The sequence below is a fragment of the Musa acuminata genome, chromosome BXJ1-7 (genome assembly GCF_036884655.1).
Source record: "Musa acuminata AAA Group cultivar baxijiao chromosome BXJ1-7, Cavendish_Baxijiao_AAA, whole genome shotgun sequence".
In the NCBI taxonomy this organism is placed as follows: domain Eukaryota; kingdom Viridiplantae; phylum Streptophyta; class Magnoliopsida; order Zingiberales; family Musaceae; genus Musa; species Musa acuminata.
Window position 1 is genome coordinate 43,983,733 of NC_088333.1, and position 20,262 is coordinate 44,003,994.

The 20,262-nt window shown below is 35.9% G+C and overlaps 1 protein-coding gene across 3 annotated transcripts; it reads right to left on the reverse strand.

Annotated features, from left to right (window-relative positions):
- Nucleotides 1-1,406: 1,406 nt before the first annotated feature.
- LOC135679661 (transcription initiation factor TFIID subunit 5-like) lies at nucleotides 1,407-19,883 on the reverse strand. Of its 3 annotated transcripts, none has more exons than XM_065193653.1 (20): nucleotides 19,601-19,774; nucleotides 18,113-18,194; nucleotides 17,579-17,657; nucleotides 17,345-17,442; nucleotides 17,184-17,240; nucleotides 15,028-15,115; nucleotides 14,767-14,876; nucleotides 12,573-12,671; nucleotides 11,354-11,505; nucleotides 8,645-8,755; nucleotides 8,472-8,541; nucleotides 8,303-8,341; nucleotides 7,061-7,211; nucleotides 6,896-6,972; nucleotides 3,705-3,821; nucleotides 2,659-2,924; nucleotides 2,385-2,480; nucleotides 2,228-2,303; nucleotides 2,072-2,160; nucleotides 1,407-1,837 (listed from the first exon to the last, which is right to left on the reverse strand). In XM_065193653.1, the coding sequence occupies exons 1-19, from the start codon at nucleotides 19,756-19,758 to the stop codon at nucleotides 2,110-2,112; spliced, it is 1,977 nt and encodes a 658-aa protein (XP_065049725.1). In that variant the 5' UTR covers nucleotides 19,759-19,774; the 3' UTR covers nucleotides 1,407-1,837; nucleotides 2,072-2,109. The 3 variants fall into 3 exon arrangements, 2 of the variants coding, with proteins under 2 accessions (XP_065049725.1, XP_065049724.1); XR_010515322.1 differs by having other exon boundaries at nucleotides 1,614-1,837; nucleotides 2,005-2,160; nucleotides 19,601-19,882; XM_065193652.1 differs by having other exon boundaries at nucleotides 1,614-1,837; nucleotides 11,354-11,502; nucleotides 19,601-19,883.
- Nucleotides 19,884-20,262: the final 379 nt, after the last annotated feature.

Consider the following 20,262-nt stretch of genomic DNA (forward strand, 5'->3'; position numbering starts at 1 on the left):
TGTGCGGTAATAGCCGTTGGGATATGCAGGGGCAAGACGGAGAATAAGGCGTATGCACCCGTGGGCCCACTTTGGGTCCGGAGGCTTGAGGCAGGGAGACGAGTCGGGTGTGACGAGGTGTACTACTGCGTACCGTCGGCCGGCTCTACTGCTACTGAGTATCGTTAGTGATGCCACCTCGATGAGGTGATGAGTGGGCTCGCGTGGCAGGGACTCGAGGCCCCCGAGATTCCGATCAACCCTGACAACTTCCCCGGTTGAGTCATTGCAGACCCAAAGAGCTCCGCTGGGCGGGGTGACGTGGCTTCCTCCTTCTGACATCAGCCTGACTATTGTCATAGGTGACTGATTCGGCGGTCCGGATCTCGTAGGCACGTACAAAACGTGGAAAGCACGGGAAACTACGGTGCGTTTGTGGCAAACTCCTCCTCCTCCTGTGTAAGTACGGACGCCTCAACCATGTCCTCTGCATCAAAGTTGTCACTCTCCCTCCTCCCCCGCAAGCTGAGTGGGAGAGATAGAGAGAATGAAGCCCGCGTCCCTCTTTTGTGCTTGCTCTCTTCTACCTTCGAATCTGCTTTGCTCTCGCTCCTCAATGCAAGGCGTGAGTCGTCCAATCCATCCCCACCGACATGCCTCTCTTCCCCGCGTCCCCGTCGGAGTCCTCTCCACCGGTGAAAACCCTAGACGATTAAAGAGATCTGCGCCCTTCTTTGGTTGGTTTCTAGATCTAGGGTTTGGATGCATGTGTGATGATCTCTCTAGGATCGTGACAGGGAAGGCGTTTCGGTGGCTGGTGGGGAACGCCACGATTATATAAAAGCTAAATGTAACTTTTAAAGAAAATTTGGTCACTAAGTGTAATTATACATGCTCTATTAAAAAAATATAATTATCCAATATTAATTTAGATTCTTAAATGAATCATAAATAATTTAAAGTCAGGCAAGAAAGACAATTCTAACCACGCATATGATCAGAGATAATAATTTGAGGATTTAGCGAAAGATCGAATTTGAGGATGTGTTGTTACCTACAAAGATAATAATAAATAAATTAAAAATATTAATAACCATTCGAATCAGTTGATAAAAAAAAATTATTTTTATAGATGATTTAAAATATAATTTATTAAACATTAACCAAATTTTATAATAAAAAATATAATGTTAAATTTGAATCTCTTACTTGCATCATATAAATACTAAATAAAAATAAATCTATGATAGTTTTAAAAAATGATAATATTTATACTATTGAACTTGATGATTTTTATCATACAATTTATTTTTTTACTTTGTGATAGGAGACTTATGAAATTACACTTTCACAAATTGAAATGGAAAAACTTGTAAGAATGCCTACAATTAAATTTGTTAAAAACAATTCGACACATACCAAGGAAATGCATAAAATGAATAATTTTAAATTTAAAAATCTCAAGTAAATACCTTCAGACCCCTAGAACTAATTCACATACATTCATATCACGAGTCTAGGAGATTGAAAAGGTCTAAATTAGCATTCATATATGTGAAGGCTCAGCTTCATGAACAATTGAAGGGGACACAAATCAAATTTTAAGAACCCTGATCTGTTAACAATTTCAAGGCTTCAACAGAAATTCCTGTCCATATTAGATTCAGCTGTCTGAATGTTGCAAACAAACAATGGCAGCGCTCCCATCACCTCACCTACATATGCTGTTTGCATCGATCAGTACCACATTTTTCAAGAACAGCCAACAACTTGAAGCTCGACATCCACTGCTGGATAGCGGGCTGCTCCAGTTTCTTTCTCCCATCAGAAATAGTCACCACTTCTAGCGATGCAGATTCTGACCCATACCACCAAGAACGAAATTTTTGTAGAAAGTGAGAGTTAACTAATATTGAAGACTTAAAAAGCCATATAACGATAGTACCCTATCATTGTTTTGATGACTAAAACACACGGCAGGAAAAGGAAAAAAAATAAACAAAGACTGCAGAAAGGAAAGCTCACCTAACTCACGAAGAAAAGACAATGCATATGTAAAATTTAATTAACTGCATTAAGCTTAAGATCTTACCTATATCCATGTCATATGCAACTCAAACAGCATTTCCATTAGCACTTTGAAAGTGCTCCAGCAGCAAACAAAAGATTCCTCCTTGAAAACTACCGAAGAGGAACAGGACCATCAGTATACAGAATAAAGCAAGACAACATACACAAAAGATATTACCTGCAATGTATATACAGGTGTGGATTTGGTAGGGAGAGCTTTCAATAGTCTCAGCCGATTAATGCTGCTAGGTTTGCTGGACAGAATTTTTTATAAGGTTTCGGTCAATGTTTTGAAAGCAAATTACCCAGATAGAACAAGATGGAACTGAACATACCTCTCCTCTATCTTTTGTCCCTTCATGCTGGTAGTGACATCCCATAATTTCACTGTACAATCAGCTGCACCAGAAGCAAGCAGTGATCCTTCACGACTGCATCATAGAAAACTAATTACTATAAATGCCTCCAAGGCAATCATCAGATGAAAGAATATGTTTGTAGCATTTCAAAAACACCAGGCCTATCAGTGTACATTCCTGACTCTCAAGAATTCTAATCAGGTTAATTTGTTTTTCCACTCTGAAAAAAACAAAAGAATGCATAGATCACCTGAAAGCAAGTGTCCAGACACATGAGCTGTGCCCCATCAATGGTGAAATACAACGACCACTTGAGAGGTCCCACATCATGATGGTACCGTCTTCATCACCAGAAGCCATAAATCGCCCATCAGGAGACATTGCCAATGACAAAACTGTGCTCCTATGACCAATAAAAATGCGTACACATTCCCCACTTTGTACATCCCATAATCTGACAGTTTTGTCACTAGAACCAGTTGCAACATAATTGCAATTGGCATGCCATTGCACACACTGAAGCACACATGAATAACTATTAAACAACCTATTAAGAAAAATGCACACAACACAGACAAAAATAAGGAAGACATGAAACATAAGACAAGGACAGCAAGTGTCCCATGAAAAAAAGATCTATGATGGAAAAGCAAGCAATAATCTAGCAAATGCCAAAGCTTTGTATTAAGCAGCTTAATGAGAACTCGGTTATCATTACAGATAGGAAGCCATGATTTAAACCGCACATAACCAGGTAAACAAAAAAAATCATGAGCATATATCTCGCATGTTCTAGGCAAAACTGGAGAGCTAACAATTTGCATTGATTACCATATAAGAAAAGTATCGGCATAAATGTAATTACAAGATCATTATTCATGAAAGTCACATCAAAGGCACTGAAACAAATTATTTGCAATTTGATTTACTGTAACATATCTCATTGACATCAGACATGGCCTAAACAGATAGCCCTGCAATTATTTCAGTTGATGAAATTTGACCAGTCAATACCAGGCAACTTTCAAAAAAACGTAGGATCCTACAAGCAATTAAACAAAAAGGGAACATATCAACATGAAAGTGATGTTCAAAGACTACTCAATTTAGTCAATCAAACAAAAACAGTGATGTTTTTTAAACCTTTGCAATTTAGCCAATCATTTAGTTGCATCAGTTCAACTACTCAATTAACTACTGAACTAGTCATACATTTATGAACACACTCACAAACTACAATCACATTGATGATTTCTACATATAAGTAAACATTATTACATTTGCTTATATACTTACATCAACATCAGAAAGATGTCCAGCCATTATTCTTAGAGGTTGGATTCTGTCCATGGACCAAATCCTAGCAGTCCGATCATGTGAAGAACTAGCAAAATAGTGGCCGACAGGGCTAAACTGCACCATAAAAATATTGTAACATGATACGGTCTCGTACAAGGCAACTATATAGTATATAAGACACAAAGGGATAAAAAGACAATTTATCTAAGTGGAGCTGGATGCTCTCCCTTAAGGACTTCAAGAGAGCAGCCAGGACACAGAGAGAACCATCAAGCAACAATTAGTTAGAGCACTATAAAGAACAAAGGAGGTATAAATGAGTTTATATTAACAGAAAAAATTTCTCCCAACAAACATGAACTACTTAAACATAGATAAAGATTAGGTAAAATCAATAAGAAACTCCAAGCAAAAATCAGCCCTTACATAAACAAAGAAGATAGGCTAGCACTAGACTCTTTATAAATATCAATCTATAGCAACCTGTTAAGCTAGTCTTTCCAAAATGATAGGGCAGCAACCTGTTACATATTAATTTATAGCCTAAAGAGCTAGTTGGAATATACAGCTTCATTATATCTTATAAAGGCTATTCTAGTCAAACAAGAGATCAGATATAATCTATTAGATATTTTCTACCATAAAAAGGATCACAAAATGCTAGTAATCCTCTTACACAGCAGTCTCATTGTTATATCTCTGAGAACAATTGTTCTAATATTGTTCCAAAAAGAACATTGGTAGATCCCCTTAACAACTCCCTTGGAAGAGAGATAAGGAATAAGCTTGAAACAAATTAAACTAATAGCAACAAACCCCCATTACACTATTCTCTACCATTTTCCCACATTTTCACACTTCCTTTTACAATACACCTGTATCTTCCATACTATTTCTATTTGATTCAGATGCTACAGCAGAAGCTGATGCTTGCAAGTAGTAATAGATCCACTCATCTCATGAAACAAAAACATCTGACTGGAGATGACGAACCCAGATGGAACCAAAAAGAGAAAATATTATGAATGAATAAACTCAAAGCCTATGTGATGAAAAGGCCACCTCAATGATCTGATTGAAGAAAAGGATGTGATTAGTATTCAATTTGCAAACAGATCAAAGACACTAACCCCAATTTTATGTTGAACCCAAAGCTTATGTGATGGAAAGGCCAACTCAATGATCTGATCGAAGAAATGTATGTGACTCATGATCCAATTTGCAAAAAAATCAAAAGACACTAACCCTAAATTCATGTTTTACAATTAGACCTGTGCAAGTTGCAACTAATTACAAAGGCCTGTTGTGTATTAAGCTACTAAACAGGTTTGACTCAGTCCTATTGGCAACCCACCACTTGCAAAGTCAATCTTGATGCAATGATAAGTTGGTTAGTCAAGTCACTAAAGAGGAGGTACAAACATTTTTAAAATGGGAATGGTGTCTAAGCACCTAAAATAAAGACATCATAAGCACATAGAGTAAAAGTTAATACAGCAAGGGATTTGTTGACTTGATTTAAATGAGTCCATGGTGTCTAGATACAAGTTACATTAAGTCTACATCATATCTCTAATTTCCTAAAATCCGATAAGATAATTTAAGAAATTTTTGTTTGTTGTAAAGAGAGCCAAGTATATTACAATTTTGAAAGCTTGAGCCTAATTCAGATACTTATTATTTGAGTCAATTTTCCAATTAGAGACATTTCTTGTAATAAAGTAGTTTACTAAAAGAAGGCAGACTGCCTACCAGGTTTTCATCTCATATCTTAAAGAGTTCTAATCAAGTTTAGGGGGCTGGTTTTGTCTATTTAGGAATAGCTCCTACGAGACAATTGTATCTGCGATCATATTTATTGCAATACCCAAAAGAGAAAATTCCTTGGGCTCCAAAACCCACTTTTTAATGTCTCTATTCCCATTTGTTTCTTTCTGTTTCCTCCTTGTACTCCTCATTTTCTTACCTTCCCTATTTCTCACTTCTACTATACAACCAACCTGTGGCAGTTTGCAGCTAGAAGTGTCTGTTCAATCATGCTAACTGATAGGAATCTCTATCTAATTGCACAGCACTCGTCATACTAGGCATTATTATGTCACAAAAAAAGGCTTAACTACCTGCTGGGTTCAACTAGTTAAAATTTTATTCCACCATTAAGCTCTACCTAAATCTAGATACTTATGAGAACAATCATGTTATGTCTTATTGCTTCCCTCAGATTTACCTTTAGTAATTATTGGAAAGCTCAAAACCACATTAAAAGTTTTTCATCATCAATTTCCTGAAATTATGATGAAAACTTGACTGATCTAGGTGAAACTTTTGCTAATTAATGTGTAATGTTACAAGTTACAGTCGATAATAGGTAGAAGGGGATGGCAAAGATAAGACATGGCTATACAGATTCCACAGACAAGTGATAGCCTCCAAATATCTCAGTATTGGACAAAAAAATTGGCATCGGCCAATGATCTGCTTCATCTTGAAAGCATGGATTTCACTGAAAAAGATATGATGCTGATGCACACTGTTTCACATTTGATTTTCAACTTCAAGACAAACCAAAGAAGATTCAAAGCCATATTGATCGGCCTAAAATAACCCAAGCACACAAGAAATCAATGTTGACATACTACCAGGGGCACAAATAATGGCTATGAATATGGAGAATTTGATATCCCTCATCCATCTAATAATCTCTTTTTTCATGCAGACCATGTTGTTCACAAGCAACATTCTAACACAATATGCAGGATGTGTTATTGTGATAACATTACCATATATCAGCAATCTGTTGTATTACATTTTACCAACAAATTGACAAGAGAAAATAAATGTTAGTGTGACGTGAAGACAAATTTCCAAAAACAATTATTTATTGGGGATTCTATTCATGTGTTAGACATTGCAAAATATTTGTCACCCTATCAATTTGCATCTGTTTCTTATAATTCATACAACCAGAAAAGGTCTACTTAGTATGCTCCATTATGTTGTTTGCCAAAATAAATGCAATTGAAAATGGCATAATAATAATAATTTAAATAATAAATGTAAAATTGAACAAATATCTTGAGAATAACAAAATCTACCTTTTTCATAACAAGTATGTGCACACACACTAACAATAATAGTGAGTATAAGAATAGTAATCAGAACAACAACAACAGATTTATTGTTCTTACTTGCACGTCCCATACAGGGTAATTATGCCCTTTGTAGCAGACAAGATTTGCATTAAGATTGGTGCTCCATAATCGAACTGCAGCAAGACAATAAGAGCACCAGACGTCACAAACAAGAAACTCCAGAATGATTAAAAGATAATTAACATTTCAAAGATAACTTACTGGTGGAATCTGATGAGGAAGACAACAGAAAATCTCCAAGAGGACTAAAGGTAGCTGAATATATAGGACCAGAGTGACCATGAAATAACGTATAGGACCCTTCACCCTCTGTTCCCAAAAAATGCTCACTTGGAATGGAATCATTTTCTCCCTGCAAATTAAATAGAATTGCTTTACAATAAATGAAAATTTTCCATTTTAAGAAAGCAGCTAAAGTATAATCAACATGGCCTTCTTGTTTAATCAAGGCAAGAAAAGATCGATTGAAACTAATTTGAACATGATGCATCTGTTAGAGTTATGCACATATGAAATGGAAAATAAATTATGTTCAATTATTCAAAATTCACCATTCAACACAGTGGAAAGATAAACAACAAAGAAAATTTCCACATGCATAGCATGTCAGATATGTTCCGTAAAAATCCTGTGTACCAGCATGTAGAAAGATTTCTTCCATGTTGCTTCGTTTTGGTTGGCAGCAGATCAAGTCAGGTTGGGCTAGGTGTGGTAGTACAACTATCAAAAGACTGTAAAAATCCTAATCAGTTCCAGTAGTGGATTAAGGTTCCCCAAAATGGAACCATTCTGTACAACAAATGAAACAGGTCACGTCAAGTTGGTAGGTCAAAACCAAATTTATTGGGAAGAAAAAGATATCTGATTTGTTAGGCTTGCAAATGTTGAGCTTTACAAGAGAAAATATATACTTGCCATAAGCATGGCACAACAAGCCAGCTGGCCCAGTTTGTCTGACTGAAAACAATCAAGATCTGGTTTGCAAGGCATGCATAGTTTGAGATGGCATCCCTGGGCTCAACATATTTCAGAAAGCCTTCACTGACCTCAGGAAGTTCTATGCAATAATCTATACAATGATGACAACAGACGAATCATCTTATATTGGGTGCTAAAAGACACCCAATGGTTGGGATCGATGTTTAAATAACCTTTTAAGAATTAAGTAGTTGTTACAATTAGTTTAGGCTTAGCCCATATCACCAAAAGCATCGACTATATGATAGACAACAATAGAACAAGTCCTGTCTTCATTGCTTATGCGATAAACGTCATTCTGCATAGTAATTGCATGGAATTAAAAAGAACTCTAGCTCATATATTTCCAGAATTTTTTCAACAAAGAAAAAGAAAGCATTTCTTATTACCTGAAACAAATTTTAATTAATATCATTATCATTCATATAAATTTCTATGGGAATAACAACACAGAGTGATACTAACAGGTTTAGCTGATTGGCCAATCTTTGACATGTCCCACACCTACAGAAATTAAAGACAATAAGTATGAGAAAACTATTTCAAAGTTTATATTCTATGCAAAATGTATATTGATTTTTTAATAAGAAATAATAATATTGAAAAAATGTGACATTTAATAGACAAATACAACCTTCAGAGATGAATCAGAAAATCCACCAGCAACCAATGACCCATCTTGGGATATAGCTGAACAATTTAATCTGGCAAACATTCAACAGAAAAAAATCAAGTCGCAATTGCAAGCAAGAATTGCTCTAGAAAGCCTAACGTTACACGGCATATGGAAACTTTTTACACTCTTACCCATTATGTGCGTTGATGAAAGTATAGAAGCATATGGATGGCAGCGTTGAGCTACTCAATTGCACACGATTACGTAGATCCTCCAGAATTGCTTTTTCTACTTCCATGGGCCTGGCATAGTGAATAAGATAAACCTTTATTAGCAACTACCTATAAAAGTTAATAACCAGTTGTGGCAAGTTACTATCCATACAGTGGATAAAAAGAGAACTGAACTGGAGATAGAACTTGAAAACAACTTATTAGAACCTATGAAGTGCAAAAATAGCTTAGGATTATTGATGTTTTTGGTGATTTGGACAATAAGACAGTGTACAGTCTTTATTGGGTTTATTGTTTTTTTTGCTTTTAGAAACATGTTTAGTGGTCACAACTTTAACTACATGGGAGATCAGAAAGGGGAGGGAAATTGCCAGATAGTCATGGTTTTGGAGGAGACACCTAAATGATCATGGCCTCACAGGGACCATCAGCCAGCTAAGACTAGAAAGAGCAGAGAAAATTATAAAACTACTAAGTAATTGAACAAACAAAATAGTAGAAACAAAGATAACAAGCATTTCAGCATCATTTTTCAAATATATTTACTTATTTAACAATATAAGTAATGTCAATAGGTCCTTGTAAAGATAATTTGGGCAAAGAAGACACTAAAGAACATGAAAGCTTTAAACCCTTCACAGTACTGACCAATATAAAAATATAATAATTGACCATAATTGTACATTCAGTACATCATCTATGACTTGGGCAACTTAAACAAAACTGCTCCTATAACTGAACAGGGTATAAATGCTTATACCCACAATTCATATCAAGTCGTGACACTCTAATTAACTGTTGTCCATGACCAATCATGTGTAGCTTTAGCGTAAACATCTTGGTTTAATAGGCACCATGTCAAAATTTTAGAAGAAATGATTTGGTGGAGTTGTAATTTAAAATGCCATATTATTATCTGATCAAAGATCTCATATAAATGTTGAAATGGCCAAGTCTTTTGAGATTGAATCCTATAAGAGGATACATAACCAGAACTGAGAAATATGATGAAATATTGGGCCATCCAATGAGTAGACAGTTAATCACAGTCTGAATAATATAAAAATCTAAAATATACAACCTATAAGGAGAATTTTATCTAGGGTTGCAATTTGCTAATTATGTTCAGCCAGCTATTTGGCTTATTTGTGCCCTGAGAGGAATAGTACTTCCCGTAGCATTGTGCTTCCCCATTATAGACTCAAGAATCTCCTGTATGAGGTTGCAACCAACACAACAGATTCTTCTACCTACCAAGTAGTGTTTAAGGTTTAAAAAGATGCTCTTACCAAAACATATGTAGATGGATAATTGGCATCAGCTTAGATGGCCAAAGCCAATTTTATGTCTGGTTGTAAAATTATATAAACATCCATTGGAAATGTCTTGATATTCAGTTATGCTCTAAAGAAGACCACATTTTAACCAGGAAAAGATTTAACCATGATGACAAAAATGGAATAGTAAACTTTCAATATGAAAAGAGTCATCTGATGATTATAATTAGAGTCACAGGCATGAAGTGGTCACTTCAAAGCATAAGTGAGCTAGGTTAAGGCACATGGTATGTCATGAAAAATATGGCCAAAATTTACATTTCAATATCTCTTCATGATACATTATGGAGAACAACTTAAAGGCCAAAGCTTTTAAATCACAGATTACAAACACTACTTTAATCTGCTTTAAGACCATTCATTGTGCCTGACCACTCAATCATAGGATTTAACCTTCAATTTATTTGTTCTTTTAAGCATTGTCATCTTGAGCTCAATGGCGGCAAAGATCCATGTGGCTGACCTCATATAGGTGGAACATTGTTCAATCTGAATGCATCATAAGTTGCATACCAGAGGAAGGAGCTCATTAGATATGTTTTTTCTAGTTGATTGTCCTCTGATAGATGTGTTACATCTTTTATATGCAAACAAGAAAACACATCCAATAATATATCATGTTCAGAATATTTGGGATCTCTTTCCTATATACTTGACTAATGTTCAGAACATATATGCACTGATATATGTTCAGAATATATCAGTGCATAAAACTGACAAATGGAGCAAACCTGACCAGATTGCACTGCATTAATTTTAGAGATCACCAACTAGAATGCCCTACCATGCATGTACAGTCAACCAAAAAATCATAAGACAATGTCATACACATTAGTCAAGAAATTGAATCTCTAAAGACACTAAACAACTCTCAGTCTTGCTCAACATATTTACATTTAGAATATGAGAAAAATAAAAATAAAAATATAGAAGATAGAACTGTTCCACTGTGGCCGAATCATCATGTACATGGTTAAGCATGTCATAATTGTAGAAGGAATTTGAAAGTCCTAATTTCAAATCAGGATCTCCATAAAGTTTTGCATTATGATAAAGAGCATGAACAACAGTAAAGTTAACATTTATTACCAAATGATTTCAACTAGAACAAACCATCATGCATGATTATTTTACTATAGCACATTCTCTAATATTATAACATGTTCTGTTCTGTACTAGATAATGGAAATTTTTGAACTTTTCATAAAACAATCTCAGAAATGAATAAACAAAAAAATATTAGTCTATCAGCAACACATCACAATATGCAATTAATAGGAAGCACATAAAAAGAGAGCAGAAATTAGATTAGAAAGCAATATGTTATTACATTATGGGCAAAGTTAGATCTGGTTTTACTCGAGGGGCCACAGGGGCAGTGCTTGTCTCCGAGCGAACATTTTTCCCCGTCGCACCTACAAGCTTGTCCTTTTTCGGTTTCTTCACTGGAGCAGCTTGCTTTCCTCCATCCACAGACCTCTTCTGATGGAAAAAATTTTAGAATGATAATGATTTCTACAGGAACAACAACACAGTATATGCATGATCAAATTCACACTCACTGATTTTAAATTGATTAACAAGATTAGTATGATCATGTTGTTTGCTGATAGATGGAGGAGCTTATATAAGAGTTTCACAAACCAATGGCAAACTCAATACCCCGGTATTTAGGATAGGATCCCTGAGAAAAAACAATGTAGCCAACCCCAAATAGATATGACATCATGGTTTCTTAAGAAAAAGATAACTGAGGTTAAAAGACACGCGAAAAAATATTATCATGTTGATTTTAATGTTAAATAACTTAAATCTTAAAATCAACATTAGGTTTCAATGACAACTGAAAAGAAGTGCAACGAGTAAATAATTGTGAAATGCATCATGAGGTGTATACAAAAACGTCAAGATTATTATGACCTAATTAACTGAAAAAGAACTGCAACGACTAATAATTGTAAAATGTATCATGAGGTGTAAACAACAACATTGAGATGATTATGACCTAATTAATTCCATCAGCATAATTAGTGAAGATTGCTAAACATTTCTTTGAGCCTTATTTCAAAAATTCAAGGCAGGAAATTTCTACACACGTATCATGCTCACTTCAATTTTTCATTGTAAATCATTCTACACGTGTCAACAACTCTCTTTACTTGTTAGCTATTACTTGCAAATTATCAAGGAATCATATACATTACACATGGGTACTTCAGAGCTGTTCTAAAAATTATTTGTTACAGATGCTCCTCAAACACAACTCAGAAAATCAATGATGCTTGGTGAAACTTTTGAAAGACAATTAAAAGGGAAAAAAGTATAAGGATCAGGAAAATCTCCAACTTAGGAGATTTGACTTATGAAACCACCACTCATAAAGAACACTTAGGACAACTATTATAAGATTCAACCATGACAATTAAATTTATAGGGTACAGCCAATGGACCTTTATTTGCAAAGAAATGCATATACAATACACATCATCAATTTTAGTTCCATATCTGAATAATATCATGGTAATGGATTGTTATAGCTAACTACTTGCCTTGTTATCTTCTGGGTCAAGCTCCTTATTTTCAGCCTCAGCCTTTTCAGAATCTGAATTTGCCTTCTCCAGGCGATCTTCAACTGAATCTTCAAGCAACTGTAGCAAGCACCTATTAGATAGAAATGTTTGCAAAATACAACTGAGAACAAAAAAACAAAGAACAGAATGCATTGTCTTGGACACATAATAGTGAATGTAGCTAAAAATTTCTAAAGAAACCACAAAAACTTCACCAAATCCAGCACCAGGAAAAAAATACTCAGTGACTTAACTAGTGACTATGGTATTAAAAGAAAATTAGTATCAGTTCCCAGTTTGTTGCTAATTTAAGGCGCCCAGGCACCAGTAGTTTAATAACTTCTCATATAGCATTCTGGAAGCACGATCTACAAAGAGTCAAGAGCCTAGAATCAGCAAAACAGACAAGTAAATTTCTAGGTCTGCAATTCACAGGCATAGCGTCAGCATGGTGATCAACATAATACATCAACCAAGGGGAAAAGGAAATAGAAAAACTAAGTCAAGATGTCATGGGATTAGATTTGGAAAAGAAACAAATGATAGTTACTTTTTTTGTATGCATAGAAAATCGCTGGTACTTTTAACATAGACAGTGGTAGCTGAAAGCTAGTATTTATATGACTGCAGCCATTTGGAAGTCTTCGAAAATTGAAACTATCCAACATCCATTTCCCAGGCATCCACAGTTCCCTTACAGTGCTTCTTAGTCCATTTGCATCTGAACTTATCATCACCATATCTAATTATGCTAGCTAAATTAATCATTCATCATATCTTAAAAAGGACAACTCATTGCATGAGGTCTCACCCAGTGATTTAAAAAGCGTTAGGCGCCAAGGTCCCAAAACACCTGAAGCGCTAGGCACTCGCCCGAGCGAAGCAAGACGTTCTGAAATATTAAAATATTAAAAATATATAATATAATTAAAAATATATATGATTATTTAAATAAAAATATGACATTAAATTAAAAATATATTGTTAACAGTATATTACTTACTGTTAATAGTAGCTAGAGGGGGAGAAAAGAACTGGTAACAGTAACATAGGAGGATAAAAGGGTCACTAACAATAAAAACCGATGGAAAGTGGCAGCAACAATGGTGAGAAGGCAGTAGTGAGAAGCTGGTAGCAACGGCGATAGAGGATTAGTTTAAGACAATCGTGGCAACGACAGAAGCTACGAACAGTAGCAGTGGCAGCAACAAAATCTCCAGAGGGCGTCCATCGATGGCGAAGGAACTTGCAGTCCTTTCCCAAGGCTGTGGAAGGAACTGCACACGGAGTGGCGGCGGAAGGAAGCTACGGGCTCATGCTAGACCGTTGGACCCGTCCGTTGGCAATAGAGGAAGGCTCGGTCCACTGCGTCTGCGGCGAAGGCAATGGTAGAAAGCGTTGGCGGCGGAAGCAAAAGCAACGGTAGGGTTGGCTCGGGGTCGCGCAGACATGAAGGGTGGCTTTTGACGGTAAGAAACTACGTTATTGAACCGAACTAGACTTAAAAGTCTGATTTGGTTGACTTATTTGAACCGAGCACTCACCCGAAGCGCTCGGCACCTGGGTTCAGGCAAGTACCCAGGCGACGCCTCATTGAAGCGCGCCACTTGGTCCACACAGGAGGCGCTCGGGCCTCGCCTCGCCTCGCCCGTGCACCTATTTAAATCACTGGTCCCACCAATCCAAGATCTACTTGCAGCTTTACCTCTATATTTAAGGAGAGGTTGTTTCTGAAACTTGAACCAAGTCTCCTATGCTATATTGAAGAAATATTCAAAAAAATGGCAAATCAAATTAATGATAGACTACCTCAAATTATTCAGCCCTAAAGCATCTTCCTTTTCATTATTTGCAGGGTAACAGAAATCAGAGGCAATTTGTTACTAATAGCATCACAATCAAATAAGACAATTGTAAAGCTACTCCATCTTTCTTATCATGTCCAAGTTTCTCAAATCTATTCACAATCTCAATTATGCCAAATAATATCTAAAGAATACTAAAATATCATTTATGCCACCTAGAATCCAGGCTCCAAGAAGTCACAAACTGAGCACGGAATACATAATTGCAGGTTCCAGTTAACAAGATACTGTTGGAGAAGGGAAAAAACATCCAATTTAAGTATCATATGCAAATAGGAGAAAACATAAAAAACAAATATAAAACTCACCCCCCAACGAACTTCCTTCTGATTTATCTGTTTAGCTAGATCATGATTACTTCCGACTAGAGCTACAACCTCCATGTCATCAGAAATTGAGATGGGCTGTCCAGGGGAGACTGACAAATTGCAATTGAAGAGACCCAATTAGAAAATCACAACATAAAGAAACAGATTGAAAAGTAACATCCATGAAACATGTTGCAGATTCTTTCTTTGTGCATATACACATTTAAAGATGTATGTGTTGATAATCAACAGAATCAGTACCTTCAAAATTGATACGCTCATTGATTATCCCAAGAATGGTAAGAGACTGTGTCTTCTGAAGGTACTGAAGGAGGAGGTCGTACGCATACTACATTAAAAAAAAGCAAAGAGAACAGCTCCCGTCATGCCAATTAACACCTATGCTGTTGCATACTCAAAATAAGATATATTATTTCATAGCTGCAAATTAGAATGACCCGGAAAACAAGGGTATTTCAAAAACATAGTTACAAGTAAACACAGGTTTACCCAAGCTGACTGGTCAAATGACAATTGAACTAAGCGGCCTGTAATCAAAAACCATAAAAAGAAAAAGCCATTCCAGAACATTAACAATGTTGGTGCTATATTTATAATGTACATAACATCTTGTCATTTAATCACATAACATGATGATTGAAGTATGAACAATGAATAGTGAAACTGCAGTTTTGTATATAATGAATAGACTCCCTAATATGTTTATCTATTTTACAAGTAGGCATAATGTGGCACAGGCAGATTTTCTTGGAACCTGTCATTCACATTTGTGTCCCCTCTAAATTTTAAAGCTTTACTTCCCTGATTCATTGACCCTTTTCTGGTATTGAACCTTACACTATGAATCAAAATAATCAAGCATATATCACTATAAATCATGAATCTCTAATAGATCAAGGGATCATCTAACAAAGGTTATTTTTCTTTTATTTTAAACTGGAGTAGCCAAAAAAACTATGGCCTAAATTTATTTGTTTATGGCATGCAATCCATCCATATAATGCAATTAATTGGTCTAAACTGAAATTTTAGCTAAACCAACATACTATTAAACCACTATGAATTGGCAAGACAATGAGTTATTAATATCCCACTGTTGCGAGTTAAAATTAGTAGAGTATGCAAAAACATGAATGACATAGGCATAACAGAAAGTACCTTTGATCAAGCAATAAAAGTACAAAAGAAAATGTTTAGTGGTCAGATATCCTACAACACTGGCATAAAATCACTGTAAGTTAATGATAACAAGTTCATTCACTACACTTAAAAGGACAGAAACAATCAAGAATCTAAAAGAAAATAATATGGATGGCCACTTCTTTCCCAGATACTTGGGTTAAGAACTATAAAAAACATCAGTAAAACTGCAGAAATAACATATTTTAACATTACACTTCTGTTATTGTCTACAGCCAATCATGCCAGCCAACATACATAACAATCTTATGTAGCAGCAACTAGGGTTTCAAATCTTGGTCTGGTACTAAATACTGGTCCTTGGCCGGACCAGTATGCTACAAGTACAATTGGGCATACCATATACCATGTGTTGGTATACACTCTTGTGCCAAACAATAACACCTCCAGCCAAAGAAGAGTAGAGGAGTAAGAGGAAGAAAGAAGGCGGAGGAGGAGGAGGTGCTGATGCAACAGCGACATGGTGTGAAGGAGGCAACAAGAAAGAGACAAAGATAAAGAAATAGACAGAGAATTGTGAGGAGGCAGAGAAGAAAGACAAAGGGAAAGAAATAAGAAAGAGAAAGAACAAAAAATTGTTTTTTAAAAGGTACCGAGCCATAGGCTTACCACCTAATACCCGTTTTCTTACCTTCCGGTAAATCCGGTAGGGTGAGCTTCCCGGGCGATATAATTATCGAAACAAGCAAAATCGCATGGTATGCGTCCCAATTGGATGTCAAATTGGTAAATATTGCCTGTACCAACTGGTATAGACAGCATTTTAAACATTGGTAGCAACAAAGGTTGAGAAACAATACAAAAATGAGTTATTGTAAAATTCCATACAGCATCAACTACAACCAACACAAATGACAGTGTAGTAGGCATATACATGAAACAAAGGTTACTATCTATTCTAGGACATATATAATATGCATCACAAACATAGGTATGCGAGAGATTTAAAATGACAAGAGGAAAGGAGGTGAACAATATGGATGGGAACTCCTTTAAGTGTTCCAATAGGCAGAACTAACATGAAACAAAACTGGGTGTATTTTTTTCTATGCCATATACATGTCTCTATATGTCATCATATGTGCATATGCAACTAATTTAATAGAACTTAGTTGATCAAAATTATCTAATCCTCACCAAAATACAGAACAGCAAAACTTGATGACACAAATTTTGAAAATGAAGAAGAATGGCACCTGACATATTTTTATTTTAACTTTGTTCTGCCGCAAAGAACAAGCTAGTTCCATTTCCTGAAAAGAAATCAGACAGCAATGAAAAGATAATCAGTATTTTAAATTTTTTGGTTTTCCGGCAAAACAGAAACGTGGAAGACACAGATAAGAAATTAGACAACCTCCAAATGTGAGGGAGAAAGAATGCCTTCCAATTTCTGCAAGTCCCTCAAATGCATAAGTTCATGATCTTCACGGAAAGTTTGGAAAAAAGTCCGAGCTGCAGGTTCCACACAACAACATACTATAACAATTAAGAATCGTAATTGTAAAGCTGTAAGCAAAGTCTATAAAAAAATAAACATTATATTGAAGAGAAATCGGGAAATACATAAAGAATAAAGCTGTAATTATACCATCTCGCATATGACCTTCTGCCACAAGATCCATGAAGCAGTGGATGTACACTGAATAGAGCACACGGAGTAGTTCATGCTGCACAAAAGTTCATAATGGAGAATTGCAATTCAGATAAATTCATGTTCCATAAAATTATAAAGATAATATAACACTAACAAGGTCCTACAAGTACAGGCATAGGTTGCAATGTACAAATAAACAAGGTCCTACAGGTACAAGTAACAAAAATCACTCTACCATAAGCCATTATGATCATTGTAATCTTAACCAGGAAAAAGAGAAGAGTATTTTGCAAATAAATGAAAATTACAAAGAACAGGAACATCATCATGTCTACACCAATAGCAATGTGACCTTATCAATGAGAACAAAAGTATACTTATATTCACCAAAAAAAAAAAAAAATGAAGATGCAAACTTTGTAGTAAATTCAACCAAAGTTCATGAACATTTATGTATCGTATAAATCCTCCATTACATTGACCAAGCCATAAGCCAATACAAATGTAATCAAATTTGGAATTGATTACCTTGTACAGATCCAGTGAACTGTAAGCCCATGATCTTAGCTTGCTATAACCACCGCTATATCGTGCCGGATCATTCTCTAATCTGTCAAACAATGACTCATATAAATAAACAAGAATGTAAAACTAGCATGCAATTTGCTGGTAAAGAAAATAAAAATATCTTAACACCATACAACACAGACAGATAGATATTGTATTATGTGTCCTTTGAGAATTAAGATGTACAGTAAAACTTCAGTTATGCATGAAAGATTTGAACCCTTATTTAAAACACTATTATGAATAACTTCATTACACAGTTATCTTCATTGGATCATCAACTTATCTATGTCCCTGAGATGAGCAATATATTAAATAGCAAAGCTTCTCGAATGCTCCTCCAAGATGATCTCCCTAAGTGCATGAGATTTATCAGCAAGCAGTGGGATAAATCTTCCTACCAGCTAATAGACAATGAAGTCTTAAGAAAAATCCCAATCTTGACTAAACTTTGTCTTATCCAAGAATTAGGCAGAATGACAACCTAAACATCAGGACAACTTAAACAAACACAAACAAACCAAACTGAATCTATGTGAGATGAATCATCAAATGCTGCAAAAGAACTCTTTAGGTTGCTTCTTGAACAAAGATTCATATCCCCTGAGCGGACAAAGACTCCATTTTTTTGAAGTAACAAATAAACAAATGCATATACTAACAACACATGAATTTTTTTATAAAAAGTTAGAAAGCATTTACATTACATCAAATGGCGTACATGGTGCTCACACATGGACTTGAACAAACCTGAGACCTATTACTTGTGCAACAATAGACTAACAAAACATGAAATTAATACTGTATGAGATTTTTCCTAAAATTACTACTACTACATAAAGCTCCATACAGATAAGGCTTGATCACATATCAACAAGCAGCATTAGAAACCTCCGGTCCACGATCAGATCCACCTAAAAAACTTCATTCCTCGGAATTTTCAAGTGGTGTTATGACCTTCATTAATGAAACTGCCAAGAATATTCGAACATCACAGATCTCTACAAATTTAGGTGACTAATTTTGTGATCACCAATTGCAATTATAAAGACTTCCCCTCCAAAAACATAGGCCCATCTACGTGAAGATTAAATTGAAGATAAGTGGCCCTGATTTGTAGATTGTCAATGCTTGAGTTGTAAAAATTCAAGGTATGACCAGACAGGGTGATGCAAACTTTACAAAGCACAATAAAATAAGATCACCCAATGAAGTTTTGGTGTTTGTTAAATTGACGGAATATGTACAGAACAGTAAATAAAATCCTTGGCGACCAGCTACAAGTGTTCTAGCAACTTCCACCGATGCCCTTTTTTCTTTTTCTTTTTTTTTTCTTTGGCGTCTCCCATGCTCCTTCACTTGATTTGCCGTGTGGTCTCGATAGAAAATATGAAGGGCAAAAAAAGAGTCGGGTAACAAAAAAGGGATCGGGCGGAGGGATCTTCGTACCTGGATAAGGGGAGATCCGTGTGGGAGGAAGAGGAGAGGCGGTTCTGCTGCTCTTCCTGCAGGGCGATCTCGGTTTTGGTGAAGCCCTTCTTCCTCAGGTACGCGACCACCGCCTTCTGGAGCTCTTCCTCCTCCATCGGAACGCCCGAAGCTACCATGGTTACCGGTCGACTAGGGCTCTTCGTCCGTTGGAAGGAAATAGACGGAGGGAAGCCTTGGTCGGTAGAGCCCGCAATCGGTGAGCCGAAGCTGCGGTCACCGCCCAGATCCCTGTAATGGGCGCGTTTCCCTGGTCGAGTTCAATTGTTATTGCCGACTTGGTTGGGCCATAGCACATGGACGGTAGCCACGTTTAAATCAGATTTTAATACTCCTTAATCAACATAAAGTACAGATTAAATAATTAATAATTAAATAATGAATTAAAACGATTTTGTACGATGATGTAACAAATTCACTTATTCAGCTGGATTATCATCTTAATCTCAAACTAAATGCAGTCATGGCTGGCAATTTTCAAGTACATTTAGTGTTTCTCTTAACCACAAAATCCTGGAAAGCGGTTCTGGCTTCTTCATCATATTAGCCTACATTAGAAGAAAGTGTAGCATCTGTTTGAATAGTCAGTCGTATGATAGGTCTCATGTATGACGAGTGTTGCA